The sequence below is a fragment of the Fringilla coelebs genome, assembly GCF_963513975.1.
Source record: "Fringilla coelebs genome assembly, chromosome: 4".
Taxonomy (NCBI): domain Eukaryota; kingdom Metazoa; phylum Chordata; class Aves; order Passeriformes; family Fringillidae; genus Fringilla; species Fringilla coelebs.
This window is the reverse complement of record NC_140032.1, coordinates 61285759-61308974: the sequence shown is the minus strand read 5'-3', so window position 1 is coordinate 61308974 and position 23216 is coordinate 61285759. Positions and strand designations below refer to the sequence as shown.

General features: G+C 37.9%; 1 protein-coding gene across 2 annotated transcripts in view; it reads right to left on the bottom strand.

Moving 5' to 3' along the window:
• The window catches only part of INPP4B (inositol polyphosphate-4-phosphatase type II B), a 184877-nt gene extending 161865 nt beyond the window's left edge, over positions 1-23012 (bottom strand). For both annotated transcript variants that reach the window (XM_084203766.1, XM_084203767.1), the window contains exons 1-2: positions 22823-23012; positions 21215-21259 (exon numbers count right to left, since the gene is read on the bottom strand). In XM_084203766.1, coding sequence (XP_084059892.1) covers positions 21215-21259; positions 22823-22913 — 136 coding nt within the window. In that variant the 5' untranslated portion in view covers positions 22914-23012. The remainder of the gene's footprint in view (positions 1-21214; positions 21260-22822) is intronic.
• Positions 23013-23216: the final 204 nt, after the last annotated feature.

Sequence of the window (23216 nt, the reverse complement as noted above, 5' to 3'; positions counted from 1 at the left end):
TCCACCTTCTATTCTTCCCCAAGGAATATACAGCAGTGAACACTGCGGTGGGATCTACCCAGTGGTTTCTGCAGGTAATAAACTACCCTGGGATTTCAGAAGCCTGAAGCAAGCAAAGAAAAGACTATGGCTTCAGAGAGGGTAATTGTCAAGAAAGAGCTGAGGGTATTTTCTATGAGCCTACATTGCCAACCAGGGGCTTCCTCAAGTGCAGCTGACCTTTAACTTTTCAAAAGGTCAGATTATCTTCACAGCAAGCAAACTTGGTCTGATGAGAAGCCAATGCTAGAAAAGCTCTGATACATACAAAAGGCCAACTCAGCTTGTTTTATACCTTTTTTTTCCTTTGGGCATGAACCTGCTGCTGGAGTAAATAAAAGGAAAACTAGCTGAAGCTTTTTTACCCCTCTTTTATTACCGTTAAAAGAGACAGAGAGACAATTAAATCTAACCTTCAGAGATTAAAGTTTTTGCTTTAGTCCAAATTGCCAATGAAATCTCCTGGTATATAGTTACAAACTGACCCCTATTATAATTTAGTGGAAAAAGTTGGATAAGCATAAAAGTTTGGGCATGATGAAGTCTTTACGACATAGCTGAGCATCGGGCTCAAACACTGACTTGCCAGCAAGTCTGCTAAGACTCACCACCTTATTAAAATGACTGAATATTAGCACTACCTGACATCACCTTAAAATTAGAGTAGACTTCATGAAAAGCAGTTGTCAAAGCACAAAAGGTTTAGCAGACACCTTTTTACAATATTTGACTTTGTCCTCTCTAAAGCTGATCACAGAAGTAGTAGCAGATCACTGAGATTTCCAAATATAGCCAGTTCCCCCCACAGAACCTGATCTCATGCCTCCATACAACCCTTAAATATTGCACTCTATAATCATCTTTTTAGGAGGCAGCACAGTTTCAGAGGAATGGCAAGGGAGCTAATGTCCACTACCAGAAGCTGGAACAGAGAGACAGTCAAATTTTTCACATCCACCACACAGGAAGGCTAGCCAGCTCACAATTCAGTAGAGTACAACAAAAGTGAGAAAAACCAAGAGACACAGACACTTAGGAAAAACAAAATTAGACCCCCAAAAAACAGTATCAGTGACTCTGGCAGGAGCTCTGCAGCTGAACTCTTGGAAAAAGTACTACTGCACCATGAATGGAGGAAAAACCCTCACAAATAATAGTTTGATCTAGTTGTGGCTTGTCTCAAATACATGATCTAGATGTGACTAAATCTTTTAGCTGCCAAGAGCACAGGCTTATTATCCTACTGAGAAACCATGAACAATAGGAAGAACATTTGCACTAAGTGGTCACCACCTTGGTGCTACCTGAACATAGGAGACAATTTATTTCTGTGACAGTACTGCAATCCAGTCATTAGATCATTTTTCCTGTAAAAAGGTGGCTTAGCAGCATGATCTTGAATTTCATTGGATAGAGCTGACAGAAAAATAACTCATCTGCATATCTCCAGCAGGGAAGATCAGCATAAAGCATCAGAAGTCTCTGGGAAATACTGGTGCAGAAGGATAAATGAAATAAAATGAAACCTGCATCTACTTGTATGACAGTGTTATTTATCTCTATTGTGACACTGGACTACTGCTGTTCACAACTCTCCTTTCAGTCAGAGAGAATATTCAATAAAGTTATCCCAGGTAAAGAACACAGAAGTTGCCAGTTTGAGCCACAGTGCATCACTTCCCTTCAAAATAGCCCAAATGAAAAGTTTAACAAAACAAAAGGACTACTTTTAAGCTGATGCCAAAGAATAAAATCTTGTTATATCCTGTTCGCAGCCTGGAAAGCTGCACACCCCCATGCTGCATTATTGCCCTTTGAACTATTTTACTATCAGCACCTCCAAAAAACTTAGGTCTTCAAAGAAACAACGTGGACAAAGTGAAACATTACAAAATTAGGAAAGAATGCTATAAATTTTAACGAGTTTGTTAGGCATTATTAGCATACCCCTCCAACAGGAACTGAGGAAAACACAAGCATGAAAGGCATTCTGAGGCTGTTTCCTTGACTGCAAACGGAACACCGTGAGAGCAGGTAACAACATCAACGCACTTCCAAACACAACCTACCCCCAAGCAGACCACAGGTTACGTTATTTCGCAATACTTCAGAATGTCTGAATTAATTCTGGAAAAATTCATCAACAGAACACAGTGAAATGAAGCACCAGCTTGTACTTACATGCCAAAAGTACTTATTGTGACTGTTGACTCAGTGTGTAAAAGCCTGAGTCAACCATTCCCCTGGTGACCAAACCTCTGCTGAGCCTATCAGTGTACAATGAATGTTTAAGGAAGAACTGCGTTAAGAATAATTTATGCTTTCATATCAACAAAGAAAAAAGTTAAGATAGCAGGAAGAAATAAATCTTCTACTGATCTTTCGCTGTTCTCTGTGTGGCACTGACATGATGGCTGTGCTCTTTGCCCTTCTGTGTGTGTGCCGACATAAAGGAGTAAAAGACTGGTTACTGTTTCCTCATGGGACCTTGGAGGATTTTTTTTAAATGTTACTTCTATATTGGAAGAGAGTACAGAGAGAAAAACTAAAAAATCCCAATTACTACATAACAGCAAGAAGAAAGGAAACATACAAAACAAACAAAACCCAAAATAGAAATAGCCTGGAAATTCATCATCTACCTTCCCTGAAACTGTAACACTCCTGACCAGGCATTTCGCACTCTCTGCTCCAAGCACAAAGCCCACTGGAGCAAAAAAATTAGTCTGGCAGAGAAACAGAGAGATGCAACATCTTCCAGAAATGGAAAAGATCCAGTAGCTAGAACAAACAACACAGGCAGTGGGAATGAAAGACATTCCCAACTCAGAGTTCAGAGTTGTTTGGGAAATGAGCCAAGGAGCATATCAAAAATTGGGCAATGACATTGAAACTGAACAGTTTATTTTTGCTAGTGAGGAAAAATACAGTACATTGGTGAATGTCTTCTCATACTCTGGATTCACACAATGTATGTATCAGCCTATATGACAGTGTGAAAGGTAGCTCTTTCTTTAACCAGTGACAGAAACACCATTTCCCACAGCTTCATTCCTTCCCATATTCCAAACCAAAACAGATTCTAGGGGGCTGGCTAGAAAAAGGAATTAACAACATAGCCCTGCTGTCTCCAGGGTATGCTATTTTGTTCGTTGTCAAAACAACAGAAAATTAGTAGTATCTGATGACAAGGGGCACGGGAAAAGCCTGTGTCTCACATGCACATATTCATGTACAAATCTTCAATGTTCAAATTTTTATTCATTCATTGACAATGCAGCAGCATTCTTATCCCAAAGCAATTTAGTTTATATATAATAATGTACAGTCTGTCTTGATAAACTAATTAGGTAAGGTGTAGGTATTCCTTAGTGAACAAAAGGACATGTTGAAGAAGGGAATGCCAGACTTGGACCTGTGCTACAAGCAGAACACTGAACAGCACACAGTTTACTTTCTTCCACCATGGGGCAATGTTGAGGATGATAGGGAAGTGTAAGAGAAGGAAGTGCAAATCACCACTGTTTCTGCCTCTGCCTTCAGTCAGGCACATGCAAAAGCTTAGGAATAATCAAATACTGGAACACACAGGAAAGCTTTGGCCACACTTCTGAATTAAGAGTGCAAATGCAACTGCAAGAGGGCTGAGAACTGAACAGCAATGTGTTCTCTGTTTGGCAAAATATACCTGAAAGCAAATGAAATTAATATTTAAGGATGGGCATTAGCATAGAATAGTGTTAATGAGCACTCCTGCTAGTGCTCCATAATAAACCTCACTAACTGGTTTATCATAAATACTACTAACTGGTTGTCCCATTCCTGCGCCAGCAGGAATGCTTCAGTTTGCTGATGGGGACAGAAAGAACAGAGAAGTTGGTCCCACAATTTGCAATGTGGATTCCCAGAACAATTCACCATGCAAGACTAAATAGATGTGGCCACAAAAATTATAATGTCCATGTTATCACAAAATGAGGGCACAGTTACACAGCCATGCAACAGGTATGCATTAGGAGGGACATTTTAATTATAGTGAACAAAATAGATGCTCAGACTCAGGTGAACTCTATAATGAAAAGAAACTCAGTGCAACAGAAAACTACATTATAGAACATATACAAATAATTAAAGATCCACTGATTTTTACCTATGGAGACATTCAAGATCACTGTTCCTGTCTCTGGGGGTGAGAGGCTTCTATGAAAATAATATATCTGTTCTCTAGAACATACAGCTGGTTGCTAAAGTAACCTAGTTATATTTTCAAGGAAATGCACATACATAAAGCAATCAGCATCCTTCAGGGATGTCTGTAATAAACAGCAGGAAGAAAATTTCTACCAACAATCCGAGGAGAGAGATGACAGGGAAGTCTTACCAAATTAATCATACAAAAAATATCTCTAAGATATCTCTACAAGTACAAGTTTTGGGGGAATAAACCCCCACAAATATAAAACAATATTAACAGTACTAACCGTAAATAATCTATCAGTATGCTGCCCAGAAAAACCTCAGTCATTACCCACTTAATTTGCAGCTAAAAGAACATGATTATTTATGAGTCATTGAAATAAGATACACATGAATGCTGCTGGGGAGAAATGCTGTACACTGATAAGTGATCATGCCCATGAGTTGAGATGCCAGCTGCACTCATCATCTTATTTGCAGATGAAGTGATTAATCTGGTTAGAATTACCACCATGAAATCAGAAGTGATCTATTTCAGAGTAAGGCCTGAGTGAGTGTGGGGGGTGTAGCTGCAAAGGAGGTTTGATCCCAGCTCAAGCGATGGAGTCTGACTGCCAGAGTGGCGCTTAGATAGTCAGAGAAGTTTTCTTAGCAATGAAAAGGCTTAATTTGCAATTTTTCATTGCCCATTGGCAGCAATGGGGTTTCAATTCTTCTGACATCCTAGAACAGGCCTATTTCCTCTTACAGCTTTGCTATTTAGCCTGGACAGCCCCAGCCACTTAGGGGTTTAAGTATGATAGATGCAAGAGGCTCAGGAAACAGGCTGACTGGATCAACACAGCTCAGAGGCACTATATCTGCCCTGCAGGAGCAAAGGCGTGGTTACATGTGTTAAGTATCCGTCCATGCTATTTACACTTGTTGTGCATTGATCTGCTGCTAATGCCAGACGATCTGTTCCAGAACATCCATAATCTTGCTCCAGCTTTATTTACAGTTGCTGAGAACTAAATTCCATCATTTTCGTGCTCTAGGCTTCAGCTACACAACAGCAACATGAAGAGAACTTACAGCTTGGCTTAGAAAAGCTCCTTAAGTAATGAAACAAACTGGTTTGGATGAAGATTTTTGAACTTCTTTAATCTTTGAAAATGTGTCTAAGAATATATATCTCTGTTTCTCTCTTTCAAGTAATTGCAAAAATCTAATTTTCCCCATAAAGACTGCATTTCCTTACTGAGCACACTGTGACTCTAATAGCACAGAAAATTTTCTCAGAGATGCTGCAGTAGACTTGTGACAGCAAAGTAGATCTCTTGCTGTTTGCTTTAGACTATCAATTACCCTATTTCCTTCTGATCAAAATTATTCTGCTCAAGGCACCACCCCCTAATGATATTTAGGCTCTGATCTTCACTTTTCTAGTGAGAGAAATTAAGAAAGAAGCAGGGGCAGGGGCTTGAAGCCTTACAAAAACTTGCTATACATTACTACTCCAAAATACACCGAAATCAAAATAAGTTTTGATACTGCTATTCCAAGGCTGCAATTTATTTTGGTGTTGTTGGTATTTCAGAATACCACAAAAGGGTTTGAACCTTCATGGAAACAGAGCTAAATACCATTTCCTCCTTCACCTTTTCCCAATATTGTCATATCAAGTATCTAATGGTAAAGTAATCTTACTGTAATTTCACTCACAGATTTTTCACTATCCGAAAAATAGAGTGGTTACAAGTTAAAGTACCAAATGAAGAATCAGAAGATCTGCAAATGGTAAGCAGATTTCCATTTTTCTTTGAACTATGACCTTCTTTATACCATAAGCTTATGCCAGTAATCACTTCATCTGCAAATAAGATGATGAGTACAGCTGGCATCTCAACAAAAAACAATTAGTACCTATAACAATTTATTTCAGATTTTATTAAAAAATATATTCTTCTGTTTCCTAACATTTTACATCTCTTTGGAAATAAAATAAATGTAAAAAAATACATCAGCAATACTGCAAGGAGATGAAAACAAACAAAAGTGCCAAGTGGCAAAGTTTTCAGTCTGCCACATCTGTTTTTATTACAACAGTACACATTGCTTCCTTTGACAGGAGCATTTTTTCACTGCTATACCAGTTGTCAAGTGTAGTATTACATGGGTTTGATCCTCAGCATACAGTATTGACTAACTATAGAGACAGAATTCTTCTCTAATATGTAAAGAAAATTCAGCTGTTGCTTAGCCTGACTCCAAATCCATGTCACCATATGCATCTTCACAAGACACTTTCATGCTTGCTGAGGAAAGAAGCTCCCCTCGCAAAACAAAGGAAGGCAATCAAGCAACACAGTCCAGCAACTACAGCAGACAAGAAGGTTCAGGGAGAACTCTAAACAACCTGAAATCTTTCAGGTTGCTTCTTTGCTGAACACCAGCCGCTCTGAGACGCTGTAATGGAGCTACTCTGGCTCCTGGGCAGAAGCCTAGCTATAGGAGAACTGGACTGGAGTCCAGCCCTCCAGGAGGAAGTGATCTCTCTGTAGCCTGGACAAGCCACCCAAACCAGGTGATGTTAACATTGACATAAGTACACCTAAGAAATGCTGCAGGTTTAGAGGCTGCATTAAGCACTTTGTGTAAAATTCTCTGGAGCTAGCTCTGTAATTAATTGTCAGCAAATTGACGTGTGGCTACAGCCCTGATACCCATGAGACTCTGCTGGTGAATAAAACTATGAATTTCTTCTTTAAGTAAAAATGCTACATATTGAAGGTAATCAAATGAAGATGCCAGGACAGGATGCAGTAGGGAGCTATATTAACAGTAACTCACAAAATAAAAGACAATAATAAAAGCAAACTATAGGTCTACTGTCTTACTGAACAGCCTTAAAATTCATCTGTGTGAGAAGAGCTGCATTCCTTCCTTTAATTGTGTTAAGTAAGGGGACAAGAAAGTGATGTCATTTCAACTTGATAAAGATTCAAACAAAACCCCCAAAAATAAAATAATTTAAAACCCCCACCAAAACCACCTCCTTAACATACCCTAAGCGAAGATAGCAGAAATGTTTGAGCTCTGTAGTAGTCTCCATGTGTAGTGCTCAAAAGAGGTCAAATGTGGCCTTTAAAAAAAAGTAGGTGGCATATTATTTACCTGTATGTTTGTAATTTTTCTTTTCATTTTTAACCCCCCACTCTGCTGGATTCCTAAGTGTCAGGCTGATTCACAATTGGTTCTCATTGCATGGTGTCTGATGTTGAAAATGACCTGTGAGATAGCCTAAAAAGATGGTCTTCTACAGAAAACACAATGCAAATCACTCACTAATCCCTCCAATATACCAGAGGTGACCTTTTAGCAAAACAAAACCCACACATCTCAAAGAAAAGCAGACTAAAATGTACTTCAAAGACAAGGCAAAGAAGAACAAGACACACTTTTAATCAAAGGAGAAAATAGATTTCTGCAATCCGGAACAATCACTTTTAGTCCAGTAATGATTAAATTTGCTGGTAGGGAAATGCTTGATAAATGTTAAATAATCTGCATTCAAACTGTAGTTAAAAGGAGATGTTCTAACATAAGGAAGATTTGCTTGGAAAGGTGGCAATTCTGGATTAATACCTAAATTAGAAGTCCAAATAAGAGACAATGATTAACTCCTCAGAGGATTTGGAAGCAGTCATTCTGACCAATAATTTACGATTGCTTTAATAGCATAGGACCTGCACAAGATAACAAAGTAGAATTCCTTCACAAGGAATTTTAGAAAACATATATTTGGGTTTTTTCACATAAATGACAGAGTCCAGAAATAATAAAACCTCACAAGTCAAGGGCCATGTCAGAGGATGAGCTTCAAGGAGTCCATCTCCCAAGAGCATCCTGCATTTGTTTACTTGTGCATTTTGAAGGAATAACCTTTACTCCTAAACTTCTCCAAAAAACGTACCACAGACATGAAAACTCTGGTGGTACAGACAAACAGCCTTCTATAAAAAGTACAGGGTGAAAAACACCATAGTGACTGTAGCTGCTGTGATTGCCTAGATGCTATTTTAAACTAACATTTTTAAACTAGCGAATACATTTGTATATGTAGTTTCTTCAATATCAAAACCAAGATCATTTCCCCTCCAAGACTGGCTCATAATTATTATTCTATATTTTCAACTCTGCAGTTTGTATTTTGAAGAAGACTTAAAAGGGGAGACATTATTTTTTACAAAGAATTTTTACAAAGGAGTAAGACCCAAACCAGAAAATTTAATCCTTATACTATAAATATGCTCTAATTTCTAGCAGAATTTTCTTCAAGGGTTAACAATGGCTATTTACATGCAACAATAATATGTTTGAAACTGCCTTGATTTTGATATGTTGACACACATAAAGACATAGCTGACTTCTTCACAGATAAAATTTAAAATTATTTTCACTCATTTGTACAAAGAAATAATAGTTTAGGATTTAGAGGAAGTAAAATAATGATAAAAACAACTACAACAACAACAACAAACCAACAACCAAAAAAAGCCCCAAAAACTTTTCTTTATCTCTGTGGAGACACCCGTTGGTAGATTAGAGATCTGAATCTTGAATTACCTAGGTATTGCAGCTCTTCATCTCAAAGTTGAAAACAGTGAAACTTCAGCTTTTAAAGCAGCTAATTTACAGTCCTACAGACAACAGTTCTCAGCTTCCCAGGTATGAAGAATTCTCATCTTTAAGGAATGCTAAGACCAAATTCTTCTTAACTCATGATAATGAAATTCTACATGCCTTCAGTCTCTCAGAAATCAATCTTAAAAGCAACAGAATTCCAGATTGAAGTTTTAGCTTGTTTTGAACATTGGAACAAAATTGAAGCAAATCTTTAAAATGCTTCTTTATAACATAGCAGTTTTATATTCCACGTAATAGGCAAAAACCACTCTAAAAATATGGCGAATAATAATATTTAAAGTGTCCATAACTGGACTAAAAAATTCATTTGCCACAGTGGGTAAGGGTAAAACAACAAAGAAAAGCATTCTTAAGCATTTTGGTTTTTTTCAATAAAGCACCTCAGGTCAGTCTGCTAGTCATGCTGGATCACGTGTTGCGTGGGACTTTGCGCTGCTGCATTTAGGAGAATTTCAGTTTTCTCAGGGCCTGCAGAAGAACCTGATTTTTGAGTCAAATCTCACCACAGGCCATGCATTTCAGAATTTCCAAAAATAAGTACATGTATAACTTATGTGTTCAAAAGGAGAGGATGACTTTAGTCTTCTATTAATTTGATGTTTTTCTTTTTATGTAACTTCTGTTTCCACATATAAGGATTAAAAACAAGTCCACTGGGAAGTGTTTTACGACATGAAAATATTACTGCAATTATTTCTACAGGCACATTCAGAGATGTATTTAACAACTGCCCCTTGAAACACAAAGGTTCAGCTAATGCAGCAAAGAATCAAAAGAGTCAAGAGCTATCATATTTTGAGGTACTAAAAATGTTTTCAGTTAATATATTATTGGCCTAAAAACAGAGAGTTGTTCCATTTCTGTTTAGTCATTACCACTCTGCACAAGAAGCACCAACTCTGTGACTACTATAACCTCTAAATAATTTGCTTGCTTTTTGTCTTCCAAATAATCTCTACCTTTCTGGAATTATGAGGTGACTTTACCTTCACAGAGAAAGACACACAAGGAAAGAGATGGAAGGAACTCCCCAGGCAATTTTTCATTAAGTGTTCTACAGTCTGGGCTGTGGATTTTAAACAGTGGGTTTTAAACAGAATACTCTGAGAAGCCACACAGCTGCCACTTGGCTTTGGAGGTATTTAAGGTTTGAACAGTAAGAGGTCCCTACACAGGTGCAGGTTGGCTCCAGGGCACATCCTGACAGTCTCAGCCCTGACGACGCCAGCAGCTCCAAGCCCACCTCTGGCCCTGTCAGGATCTGAAAACCACACACCTCTCCTTACAGGCTCGGGCTGGCAGGCAGCGGCAGGGCACAGCTGCTCGTCCACATTCTACAAAAACATCTCTGCTGATTTCCTTCACAGCACACCCAGCGGGGTGGCTGAAGGAGAAATGGGGCCAGTGCCTCTCTTCATTCAACAGAGCACTGGACCAGAAAGAGTGAGCAGATCCACGGGTCTTAGCATTCTGCCCACCTCTAACATAACAGCTGCAAACCACAAAGAGCTGCAAACAATTATACAAGAGAGAGGAAGACTTGAGAGTCTGCTTGTATCCACTCAAAGCTGTCTCACCTTGACAGCAAAATAAGGAAGATTTTCATGGTAGCAGGCAGAGCAATACAATTGTAATTTGGTATTTTACATATATATTTTTATATTCTAGTACCTCTGAACTCAGGTTGCTGTCCATAATCTCTCCAGGACTGAGTCCCACCGCACTGGAAAAAGGGCACTAATCACTTAACAGTCATCATCAGCTTATTTTGTCTTTGAACCAAATTCTTTGGAGAGAAAGGGCTAAGAGTTTAAACTCAGGGTAAAACTCCATTTCAGTTTTATTCCTGGCCAACATCACTTCTGCAAATACAAGTTTACTATACATTTTTTACTTCAAGCTTTCATTTTGCAAACATTCCCATGAATAACTGTTCCTTGAGAGAATATACAAAAAAACCCCCATGATTTTACACATATACAAAAATTCATATAAATGAGCACCAGTAACATATTATCCAGGCCAAGAGCACCCACAAAACTATTTTAACAATTGCTGACTCTCTCCAGTCCTGACTCTTTTTGCCCAAAAAGAAAGGCTATTCAGGCTGCTCTTAAATCCTTCATGGTGTCTTCAGTGTGCCCCACACAACGGTTTAATTATGACGCAAGTGTGGAAGTTCCCTAGAACAGCTTGAGTCCACATAGAGAGCAACCATTTAAAATAGTCTAATTTCAACATAACTGTAAGTGATTATTCAGAGAACTTGAAGATTTTGTTAGACCACAAGCTAGGTATCAACAACAGTAAGAATCAACAGATACCTTACTGTCCATACACAGCACAGAATGTTGGAGGAGTTCCTGCCAAACCAATCACTACCAGCGCTAAGAAGCCTCCAAATTTTTTCTGGAAGGTTACGTGACAAATTCCTGGCACAGAGATACTGGAATCAGCCTCAAGTTTAACAAGTCCAAGCAGGGTCAACCACAGCAGGCTGCATCTACTTGGGCGTTACAACATCCAAGGATGAAGACTTCACAACCTCCTCCAAGCACTGTGCCAGTGCTTGACCACCCTCACAGTAAAAAAAGTCCCAACTATCCCTGTCCAGTAATTCCAAAATAAAATTTATTTTTCATTTCTGCCTAGAAAAAACCCCTGTGAGGGCCAATTAGGCAGGAGCAGAGAAAACTAAGATGTCAGGCGCTGAAGCACACAACCAGGGATACTAAAAATGGCTCTTCAGCAAACTTAGCCGTACACACAATTTCCTTTTTAAGTATATATAAAGTTTAAAACTTTAATCCTACCACACTTTGCAGTTTGATTTTAAAAGAGCACTGTTTCTAGAAGAAACAGTGTAGTTTTAAAGGATTTATGAAGCTGTGGAGAAGGCCAACATCTATTGCTGAAAACGTGCAAACACTACATACCTTTTAAGCTTCCCTGGCAGCAGCACAGTTAAGGAATTAGGAAAAAAAAATCTCTTGCATTCTGAATAGTTAAAATGTCAGCTTCCTGGGAGGCAGAGAAAGGTTGGAAGAAGGCAGCAGGGCCAGGACTGCCATCCAAATCACAGTAGTGGGTAAGGAAGTCTTGTAGAGCTTTCTCTAACAACAAAGGAATATCTCATCCTTATTTGTCCTGTTGCTCTCTGAGTACAAATATCTCAATAAGGATCAATACAATATTCTCAACAAGCATCTAATTAGTCCTCTTCATTTAGACAAGTTTCCTGGACCCACAGAGAAAGCAGTCACAGATTTATTATGCGCCAGGTAAGCACAAAGCCATCCAGTCCCTTAGGGGCTGTACCTGTGGACGTGTGGCGAGGGAGCGGGACAGCGCGCTCAGGGCCACTCTCACTGGGAAGATGCTGGCAAGAAAATCTCCTTCCATAGCAGAAAACTGCCAGGTAAGCCATGGCTCTCCCCTTCACAGCTCAGCCAGTGAACTGCCACACCTCCTCCCACTCACCCTCTTCGGCCACTCCAAGATCCTAAAGCCTGAAGGGGTAAAGGATGCGCACACATTTGTGTATGCACAAACAGCAAGTCAAATCTGCTGAGATCTATCCCACCCACATGGGATCCATCCTAGAGAATCTGAAGAGCCTCATTTGAGAAAATCATATTCAAATATTAAACTGGAAAGAGCACATAGACTGGCAAGGCAAATGGGGGAAAGTATGCACAGTAGGAGGTATATTTTTGGGCAAAAGTAGGAAGAGAAAAATAATGATGAAAAAAGAGCAGCAGCATGCGCTAAAAATAACCTCTCTCTAATGCAATGATCTCTAATCCTACTTTCCTATGAACTAGTTTAAAAATACCCTGGAAACACAAATTTTCCATTTCATCAGAAAAACTGAAAAATTAATGTCACATTCACCAGAACACCTAATAATTCAGAAGCCAAGCACGATGCTTGTGAAAATACTAAAGGACAAATAAAGGTATCCACTAGTTCTTTTTTGGTGTTTTTTTAATACCCAAGTGAGAAAAAATTTTTAAAATCTCAATTCTGAGAGAATTGCATTGAATCTCTACCTATATCTATAAATTATTTAGTAATTCTGGAGCCCTTTTCCATATATAACTTTCAATCAGCCTTACAAATTACCATTATATTACTGATAGCTATGAATGTTTTACCTCAGAAACTAGAAATAGTTCAGGCAAAGCAGCATGGAATGAGGTAGATGAACTCATGCTAAGATTGAGGTCTTGTCATTAATCTGTTTCTAGCACTCTGCCTCACTGGGATACTGAGCAGGAACCTCTCTTCACAGAAAACATAACAGTTTTCAGCACAGACAATGCCTTGCCTCTGAAATTTTGGATAAAAGGAATTTTGCAAGCATGAGACAGCAATTGCAAAGTCTATAAGAAAAACATGCCATAGACAAAAAAGAAGCATTTTCAGTATCAAGAAAAAAAACTGATTTTACTAAGAAGCCTACCCATTTTATTTATTTAAGGTTTGAAAAAGAAAGGTCCTTCCTAGTCTTATCCTCCTTTTCCTTCCTCGGACTTATAAATGCAGCAGTTTTATAACTGACAAGATTTCAGAATTTGTACATTTCTGACAGAATTTAATCCTATTATCTGCTGCATCACTCAAGAGCTAAGATGATAAAACCCCTGTCTGTAGAATGGCTAAATTCCAAAAAACCCTTTCAACTGTTAAACAGCTTTTCAAATTCATGCATCTCCAAATTCCTCTCTAAACAGATTAGCCATAGCTAGTCAAAATTTATCTCCAGATAAGTGTTTATATCAAAACATGTAAAAGTTGCTGTGAGAATCTTTAGGCTATTTGATGTAAAAGTTTCCCTTAGTCACAGCCCTTATTTATACATATTTATATTTACAAGGTTGTCAACCCCTTTCTCCCAGTAGTTCAAATACAATTTTTTTTTCAGAAAAGCAAAAGCTTCTGGAAACAGAAAATACTTCAATTTCATGGAGCAGAATGGAAGAAAACTGCCTGAAACTCAGTTTGCACCTGGGTTTAATATTGATACTCAAAACATCCTCATGTTTCTTACTACTTGCATCCGCACATCAGCAGATTCCTGTAAATCCATCACACTCAGACAGTAATGATTTGCTCCCTCATGCTGGTTCATCCACTGCTCTGACCCACTTCAGAGCAAAAAAACATCCCGGCATTTAACGAGCCCACCATGGGGACTAACTGCTACATAGCACCTTGTAATGTCGAATATTAATCTCTAACACCTACACAGAAATTGAATTTACACAAGTCAAAGCTGGTTAATGAAAATCATTAAGTATCAATGGATGCTGACAAGTTGGAAATATTTCTGCGACTACTTCTATTAGGAATTGCTTCTTTACTGACACAGAAACAAAGCAGATAACAAAAATTAGTAATGCTACACTAGATGTAATGGGTTTTCAGCAACCAAAAAAATTTCATATTTATGGACTACATAGAATAGCTATATATATATATAAAACTCTCTATAGAGATAATGCCATTAATAACTCTATTTAACTGTAAAGTATATATTATTATAAACAAAATTTTCAGTTTCTCTTAATATGCAAAAAAGCACAGAGAACACTAACTGTTCACATATCTTCCCAAGTTTCATGTTTGGAATTTTTGAGTCCTTGCATAATAAGCCCTACAGTTAGTACAGATTAATATTTAAGGACTGTGACAGCATCTTGCTTCTCTAGCTGCAGTGCAAATGAAGACAATCCATGCCCTAAAAGGGACTGAAGGATAGATTTCTAGAATTACAGTGCCTCCAGGCACAAATTTAAAAACTCAGCCTAATTCTCTAGAACTCAAATCCACTTAAGCTGGGAAAAAACCAAACAAGTATATGAGTTTTTGAAAGGATTCTGGTTTTGAGCTTTTTGGGGTATGTGTCCATGCAACACACATATCCCACCCCACAAACTCCATTTCCTGGATTTGTTTTTCCAAGATTACCAAGTCTTAATGGTAGTATATAGAGAGTTTTGGCCTTTTTTTCTGACAGAGTACACAATACGCAAAACTCAGGAGTGATGCTTAAAAGAGATACACAGTGATGAAGGAGCAGTGGTTGAGAAAGCTGCCTATTTAAAAACCCCAAACAGTCAGGCTCAGTGTGGCAAGGGCTATCATAGAATCCCAAAAGCATTCTTTAAGGTAAGCAAAGTACTTTGGGAGAAGAGGTGGTTAAAAAAGTCATGTGGGATCTTGGCAAATCCCTTCTCAAATCACTTTTCAGCAATGTTCACACAATGTCTGCATGTACCAAAGAAAGCTTACTGTGAGGGCAAGAGAACGCACGAGGACAGCAAGAAGAGCTGACTCTCCTCAGGGGTCACTAACTCAGCATCACTCATCAATTTGCTGGATATGCATTATCCATCATTGAACACTGCCAAGAGAGGTGACAGCATGTTGTGAAAGATGATAGGCATTCCCTGCCTTAGAACCTTTTGGAGGACTGTTTCACTTGTTGCATTGTCTGCACTGAAACCGACTGCAAGTTGGCTCAAGTTCTCCTGCAGAAGTGGGGAAAGAAAAAATTCCTGCAGGAGTTACTGCAAAAACATTCCAAGTCCTAAGTCAAAACATGCCAGACCGGGCTTGAATTGCTATCTCTTTGGGAGGATTCCTTTCAGTCAAAAAAGGACTCATCTTAGCAACACTGAGTTACTAAGAATAAACTGCATTTAAGGCATCTTATGCTGCAGTGCAAAAGCCTCAAAGCAGACAGAAGTCAAACAAGTAGCTCCCAGAAGAAAACAAGACCATTCTTTCCAATCATGCGGTAGCTTTTCTACATCCTGAATACTTTCTGTTCAATTTAAATTGCCTTTTAATTTACTATTTGTTGTGATGTAACAGTATCTAAGATACATCAGTAAAACTAAGGGGGGAAAAAAAACCTGACTAGCTGGTTTGGTGGAAGATGGAATTTGTGTGGGACCAAAACAAACTCAAGTGAAATTCAGAAAATTGATACAACAACAAAGAGCAAAATGAACAAATAAAATAAAATTTAAACCTCATAAACCCAGCCTTCATTTTTATATTTTTTCTCCTATTGTTTCTAACATGGCCAACACAACTTTTTTTGAGGGAGAAATATCCCTCACCAATAAGTGACACTGTGAGTTTGATTCACAGGGAAATGATCACTTTTTAGATTTACTCATGACTTTTTTTACAATTTTATTTGGCTAACAGAACAAAACATCATTTATTCACCAACTCATAACTTGATGAAGCAGAAGGATAACCAAATGGGCATATTCTACTAGGATCAAGACTGGCTTCAAGTTTGTGGTAAGGACAAAACAAGTCTTTCTGCTTATCATTCTTCCAGGAAACAGCTGCTGCTGAAAAAACTCCAGATTATGTTTCAAAATTGGAAAAATCATTTAGTCACGCTCTTTGAGCAGCATCAATGTACCATCTATTTTCAGTATGCAGAGTTAAATCTACTTCAAGACCTTTTCCAAAGGGATGGCATCACAGTATCACATGGGGAAAAATAAGACCATGGAGAATAAAAACTTCAGCATTTACAGGTAGACTGCTTTGTATCAACCCACTATTTGGTGAAAAGAATAAACAAATAACCTAGAAATTTTTAATTTTAATTCTTTCAAGTACTTGCTCAAGTTTTCTGTGATTTGTGCACTATTTAATGAGATTTTGTAAAAACATAATCACAAGATTTACATTACTCTACACTTTGAAAAGTACCTAGATGTTATTCAACAATAGAACAGTTCATCAAAATTCACTGATCTAATATATTTGGAAAAAAAAAAAAAAAGAGCACTTTTGGAAATGTCAGACAGGTGCTGTCATAAAAATTACCACCTGAATATGCTACAATATGCGCAGAGACATTTTTTCTATACATCTATTTTGGTTACTATTACCATACTACATCCATCCTATCTCTTGCCCTCTCTTCACAACTCTAAGCAATTAGACAAATGCAAAAACACTAAAATTGTGTTGGCTATTGAGAGAGTAACTAACAAACTTATTTCCTTTTTTCCTCTGATCCATTTCTCCCTATTAACATCATGTTCATTACCAAATTCGTGTTTGAGCACTTTGACCACCAACTGTGCATTCCACCCTGTTCCCTCATTTTTCTGATTGTCGCAGTTTTCTTGTGCTGCTTTGCCAGTTCACTATCAAATACCCTTAGAAGCACAAGTTCTTGAAAACTTCACAGTAGTGTTCACCAAAATGCACAATATAATTTATCTTCCATAACTATAACCTTACACATCAGCTGGGCTCACATACTTCACATTGATGTAGCACAGCTGCAATGGAGTCAGGAATCCACAACACATTTAGTTAGATCTGGGACTCAAGCACTGGGATATTTTGGAGAAGCAACCAAGAAGAGCAGCTTCAAAATAAACATATATATAAGATCTAAAACTGCACACTTCAAAGTCATGGGAAAGATTTTTATCCGTTTCACTGGTTTGTTTGTTATTCCGGCCCAGTATCCTGTTTTATTCCTTTTGCTCTGCTCCTCCTCTCTCCTCATCCCCCTGCATAGGCTGTCATATCCTACCCTCCTAATGCTTCGTGGAACTGCATGCAGAACACAGGAACTCAAAATGCCAAACAGCAAGAGAGAGTTTGCAAAGTTAAACTTAGCAGCAGCTACAAGGTTCAGAAATCACCTACATTTCCAAAGAGTCCCCAGGAATATAAAACACAAAAAGTTTGGTCAAAAGAATGCTGTGACTCCAAAGTTATGTTACAAGACAGGCACACTCTTGAAAATGCTGAATGTATTGTAGTGGAAAGCTGTAATTCAGGTGAGTTTTATTCTTTGCTTTAACCTCAGGGGGAAAAAAAAATACCGCTCTATTGCACTTTAAAATAAAATAAGAGAAGGCAATATTTAGACATTTTATGAAGGGAATGCTTTCCAGAGTATTATGACATAGGATGTTGCAAGGCAACTACCACAACAAAATACAAAACTCTATGAATAATTTTAATATCATTATTTCAAAATTTGGTTATCAGAACTTCAAACACTGAACAGCAGTATTTAGTTATAATGTCCCTAAATAAAACTCATGTATTTGGCAGTACTCAAATATTATTTAAAAGCTATATTTTGTTTTAGTTACTGGAGTTCCACTTCTGAATGTTATTTATTGACCAACAAGTGACAAGAGACTTAAACTACAATTATGAGATGCTACAAAATTTTAATATATTTAAACACATTTGTATATCGAATGATAGAAGCAAATGTCTATTTACATATATATGTGTAAGTATGCTACTTAACTAATACAATAATATATTGATTATGTAACGAATATAACATCTTTATATAATGAATATATTGAATAATAATTAATTATATAACGAATATGAACAAAATCACAGGCATAAGCCATTCTTTCAGGGCTAGAGACCAGCTCTATAAATCTTACTGTTAGATTTGCCTTCCAAATTCTATATGCCAAACACCAGCCTAATCAAGCTGAAATGACTCTACAGAGCCCTAAGATTTGGTTACCCAAGCCAGGCACACATCATACCTGTGGCACTTGCTTGCAGCAAATTCTTCTCTCATCCCTGCTTACCATGCTTTGGTTCATCTCAGTGAGAGCTCTTGGAAGTCCTTGATTAGCTGAAGTGAATGCCAAGCCTTTAATTAGATAAAATCCCTCAAAGGATAGTGTCAGTCTAGCAGTGTCCTTGGCCTGCTAGCAGCAGTGGTGCTCTCCAGATGCACAGCCCAGGCTGCAGAGCCCCTTCCAGCCCTGCCAGTAACCAGCTGAACAGCACAGGGACATCTCCACCAGCTGCCCTTGTGAGGGGAATTTTAACTGGTTGGGCCACACATCAGGTGCATCCTTCCCAGCTAAATTGTTCCTGTGTCACTCATCAGCAGGAGGTGCCTGCTGTACATTTGTACAAACCAACAGCACAGTGCTGGTGGCTGGGGTTGCTGGAGCTAGGAAGTGTTGGCATGGGAATGTTGATATTCCAGTAAGAACGGTAAGTGCTAAGAATTTCATTGACTATTCAGTCACTAAAGGTGTATTCCCCTAATGCAAATGTGTTATGCTTAAATATTTAGTACTATTTAAGGTTCAAGACACTAAGAATCATCTTTATACACTTGTGTTGCCAAATATCCCTGACTTATGACTCTGGACAGAAGCATCAGCCAAAATCAAGAGGTTTATGCTGCTACCCCTGATTCTTACCTGAGCACCAGCACAACCCAGTGCATAAAATCCCTCACAGGGCTGCAATGACTCCATCAATAATGCTGCAGAACAAGCCACAGAACATAAATGCCTACTAGAAACAGCCCAATGCAAAACACAAATACTGGCACTGAGTGAACAAAGATGCATCCAGCACAAGCCCGAACAAGTCTGAAAATTGCTTTATTTTGTTTTTACTTCTGCCTGCTGGGGCACATTTATCACTGAAAGCAACTCTTCCTGAAGCACTGCTCATCTAATTTGCAGTCAGTGCCTGTAGCACCTTCCTCCCTCTCCTACACCACACCAGAGTCATTGTGAGAGTTTGTTATTGATGGAACGCTGCAATTACTGGCTCTGCCCAAATACTACAGTCACATCACCCTCACAATGTAAATAGAAATGCACAGAAAAGTTAAATCTGCTCTTAATGGTTATTATACCATGGTGATTTCCCGCCAACAGAGAATGAGGCCTTTGTTCCATGCCAACATTTAACAATTTCTGCAGAAATAGTCTATACAGAAAGAAGCCCCATAACCTACTCAACAAAATTTTTGCAATGCCATAACTATCTAATTTTTAGAAGACATATCAATAAAAACTACACAGATAAAATGTAAGGTATTCTAAAAATGGCTGTATCAAATAGAACTGTGTCTGTCCCAAAGGGCACAGTTTTACAGTGTCAGCTTTTCAATCAGTGTAGTTGCAGCAGCACAGAAGCCAAGTGTAACCCAGTTCCAAGGACAAGGCCAGGAAAGAAGCTCCCAAAATGCAAGGAGCAAAAACAGAACCACAGAAGCTACATCACTCATACCATCCTGTTTGCTGTGTTTGGAATTTCTGAAGGACATTTGTTTGCAGACTATTTAAATTCTCCAAATAGCGCAGTCTAATTGATATTTGTATAACATTTTGCTCACAGTTATCTGCATTTCCCTCTCCCTCTTACACTTAAACTTTTTTGCAACAGATGTTATAAAAGTTTTTATACCAGAGTGAATTTTAACAGTTACTGAGTAACAGAGTAAAAGTTTCTCAGTGTACAGCTACACAACATCAAATAAATATTCACAGATCATATGGATGTAAACATTGCAACAAATTTGACAAGTTTTAATTCAGAATGCAGACAGCACATAGAATCAAATATTTGAAAAGTCACTATTTGTCACTGTGTTCTTTTACCATACACAGGATCATTTCAGCTGGCAAAGACCCTGAAGAGAATCCAGCCACTAATCAACTAAACCTAGTTATCATTTTTATTTCCCACACGGAATTATTGTGTTTAGTGCTTCTACAGCAAAAAATTATTTCACTTAATATTTCAAAGGCTTCAAAGCTTTTGCACTGAAAGAACAGTGAAGAGTAGCCAAGTTGGCTTTGCACAGTTTGAGCTGACATATTGTGCTCCTTGGCCTTGTATTACAAATATACCATTATTCAATTAGATTGCTTGACTTACTGAGCAATCTGAATTATTCTGTACCTCTAAATGGAAGGAGAAGCTTGAGCTGATAGAACCCCTCCCAAAACAATTCTGCTACATATTATAACAATATATAATTCTCAAATACTAATTACTAAGTATTACTAAGTATTACAAAGTATAAAATAGCAAAATCGGGTAAACACTTACATTGCCTCCTCACTCCCAAATAACATCACATTTAGATTTAAGTTTGTTCTAAAGCAACAGTCCTTTTATCTGAATATTGTTTCAAAAACTTCAAATTAAATGTCTTTTTCCAAATAAGTAGTATTTCAAAAACTACATTCACAAAGCTGTTGGGCAGATTTTCACCCTAGTAGAGCAGCATAGCACTAGAGAATTCAATAAACCTTTAGCCATTCCAACCAATTAAGAAACTAAAATCAGCATTTCAAAAGGCATGCACAGGCACTTCTCCCACCTAGACCTTCATTTTTTCTTAAAAAGGTCACATGCTACACTGTATAACACTATATATATATAAATCCTCACACACAGGCCATTATAATTTCAAAAATTCAAAATTGTATCTTACCAAGACTGAACTCCAGCTTTGGCTCATTTGCAATTCTCTGAATACCTTAAAAGGTCAAGAAAAAAAATATTAGAGATAATTTGATTTCCATGTCTTGCTTTTTAATACACAGTAAAACTTTCACATGCCTATAACTGCCTTTGCCACTGAAGAAACATTTTATGTTAGAACTCATGGTCGAAGCAAATTTGGATTAAATACTTGCCTGAAAAAAGGCTACTTTTGAAAAAGACTTCCTTCTTAATAAAAACTTTCTGTTGCTGGGAAAGGAAACTAGGGAAAAAAACACAGGTTTTCATGGCTGTGTTACTTGTAAGACTTTCAGTCACAACTGACTATATATGTTTTGGGAAAATATTACGTCTCATATGTAATTTTTAAGTAGGTATGTTATCACATTAAAACAAACCCCATGTTTAGTGAAAGTAGGTAGATCAGGTTAATATAGTAAAGTATAAACTCATTATTGATCTACAAACAAATTGTATAGCAATAAGCCAAACTTCTTTTTGTTGGAGAATAAATACATCAATTCCTCCTCTTACACAGCAGGAAGAGGAACAGTTTCATCCACTGTAGAATTAAGTTCTATTGCAAAGGACAATATTTTCTTGTGCTTAAATAAAGGAGTGAATGACAGAGATGCAAGAGAAAAGTAGGAAGCAGGGAGGGATAGGTGAATAACACCTAGCTGTTCACCTGATGCACAAACTAATTAGATCACAACTACAGTTTCAATGAATTTGTAGAAGTTAAACTCTCTCTTCTTGACATTTTTTGTACCGTCTCCAGTAAGCATTATTAACTATTGGTCAGTACTGAAGAAATTGGTCGGATGGGAAGGATTGAGTTAGCATATGAACTGGAGTAAGATTTTTAATAATTAAAAACCCACAAACAAAAAAAACACCCCAAACTTATAGCTCTGTAAGGAAATTTACAGCTGCAGAGCTTAGAAAGGTCAAAATGAAAAAAAAAAAAAAAATTGGGGTTTTTTGTTTGGTTGGTTGGTTTGTTTTGTTTTTTAATGGAGCTTTAATAAATTTCTGAGTTGAACTCTGCCAGTAGCATATTGGCCTGAAACACCTTCATGAATATGCTGGCTACAGCATTGATTAAGTAACCGGGCAGCTGAAATACCGTCTTCTGACTCCAGTGCACCAAATACAACTCAGCATATGGCTACTTGCATTCCAATCCTCCAACTGCTTTTACATCAAATAGCACAAACCTGTGATACTAGTTTAAGTATCACTAAAGATTTATACATTTATCAATATTACCAGATTATATTTTAAACAGTAGTCCATATAGGACATAAAAGAGGAAAAAAATGCTTTAATTCTTATGAATAAAATAGGTTAGAGAGAAAAACTCAGAAACACAGAAATCACACATTTGTTCCCCTGAAGGTTATGTGCATAAACCAAAATACATCAGAGGAAAAAATTTAAAGACAGCTTTCATCAGTTTATTTCCTCTAAACTGCACTTTGATAAGCAAGAAGTTGAACAGCAATTTGTACCCTGCTTGTGACACTATCTGAACTGCCCCAGAGACTGGGCCACTTTTATTGAACCATTCCATAAAATGAGCACATGCACTTACTCGTAAACTGGGGCTCTCCTAGACTGTTTAACTGGGATGAAGGGAAAAACTGTCGTGCTTCATCTGATGATCTCTCCTCTTTGATTTCCATGATCAGCCTCCGGAGCTGCTGAATTTTATTCCGCAAACCTTCCGAGTTCACCTCTCCCAGAGCCACAGCCCAAGATTCACAGTCTGGCTTTGATGCAGCTTCCAGGCAAAGATCCGGTTCTGCACTCTGAAACTCTGCACTCAGAAAGCATGAAAGCAGCTCTTAGGGACCGTGATTGGAAAGGGGGAAATATTGATGTCACAGACAATCAAAACCAGTACATACACACTTATGTTCATGGTCACAGAACCATGCAGCCCCATCCACCTCTGGAGTCAAATCTCAGCTCCTTCAGAATCGGTG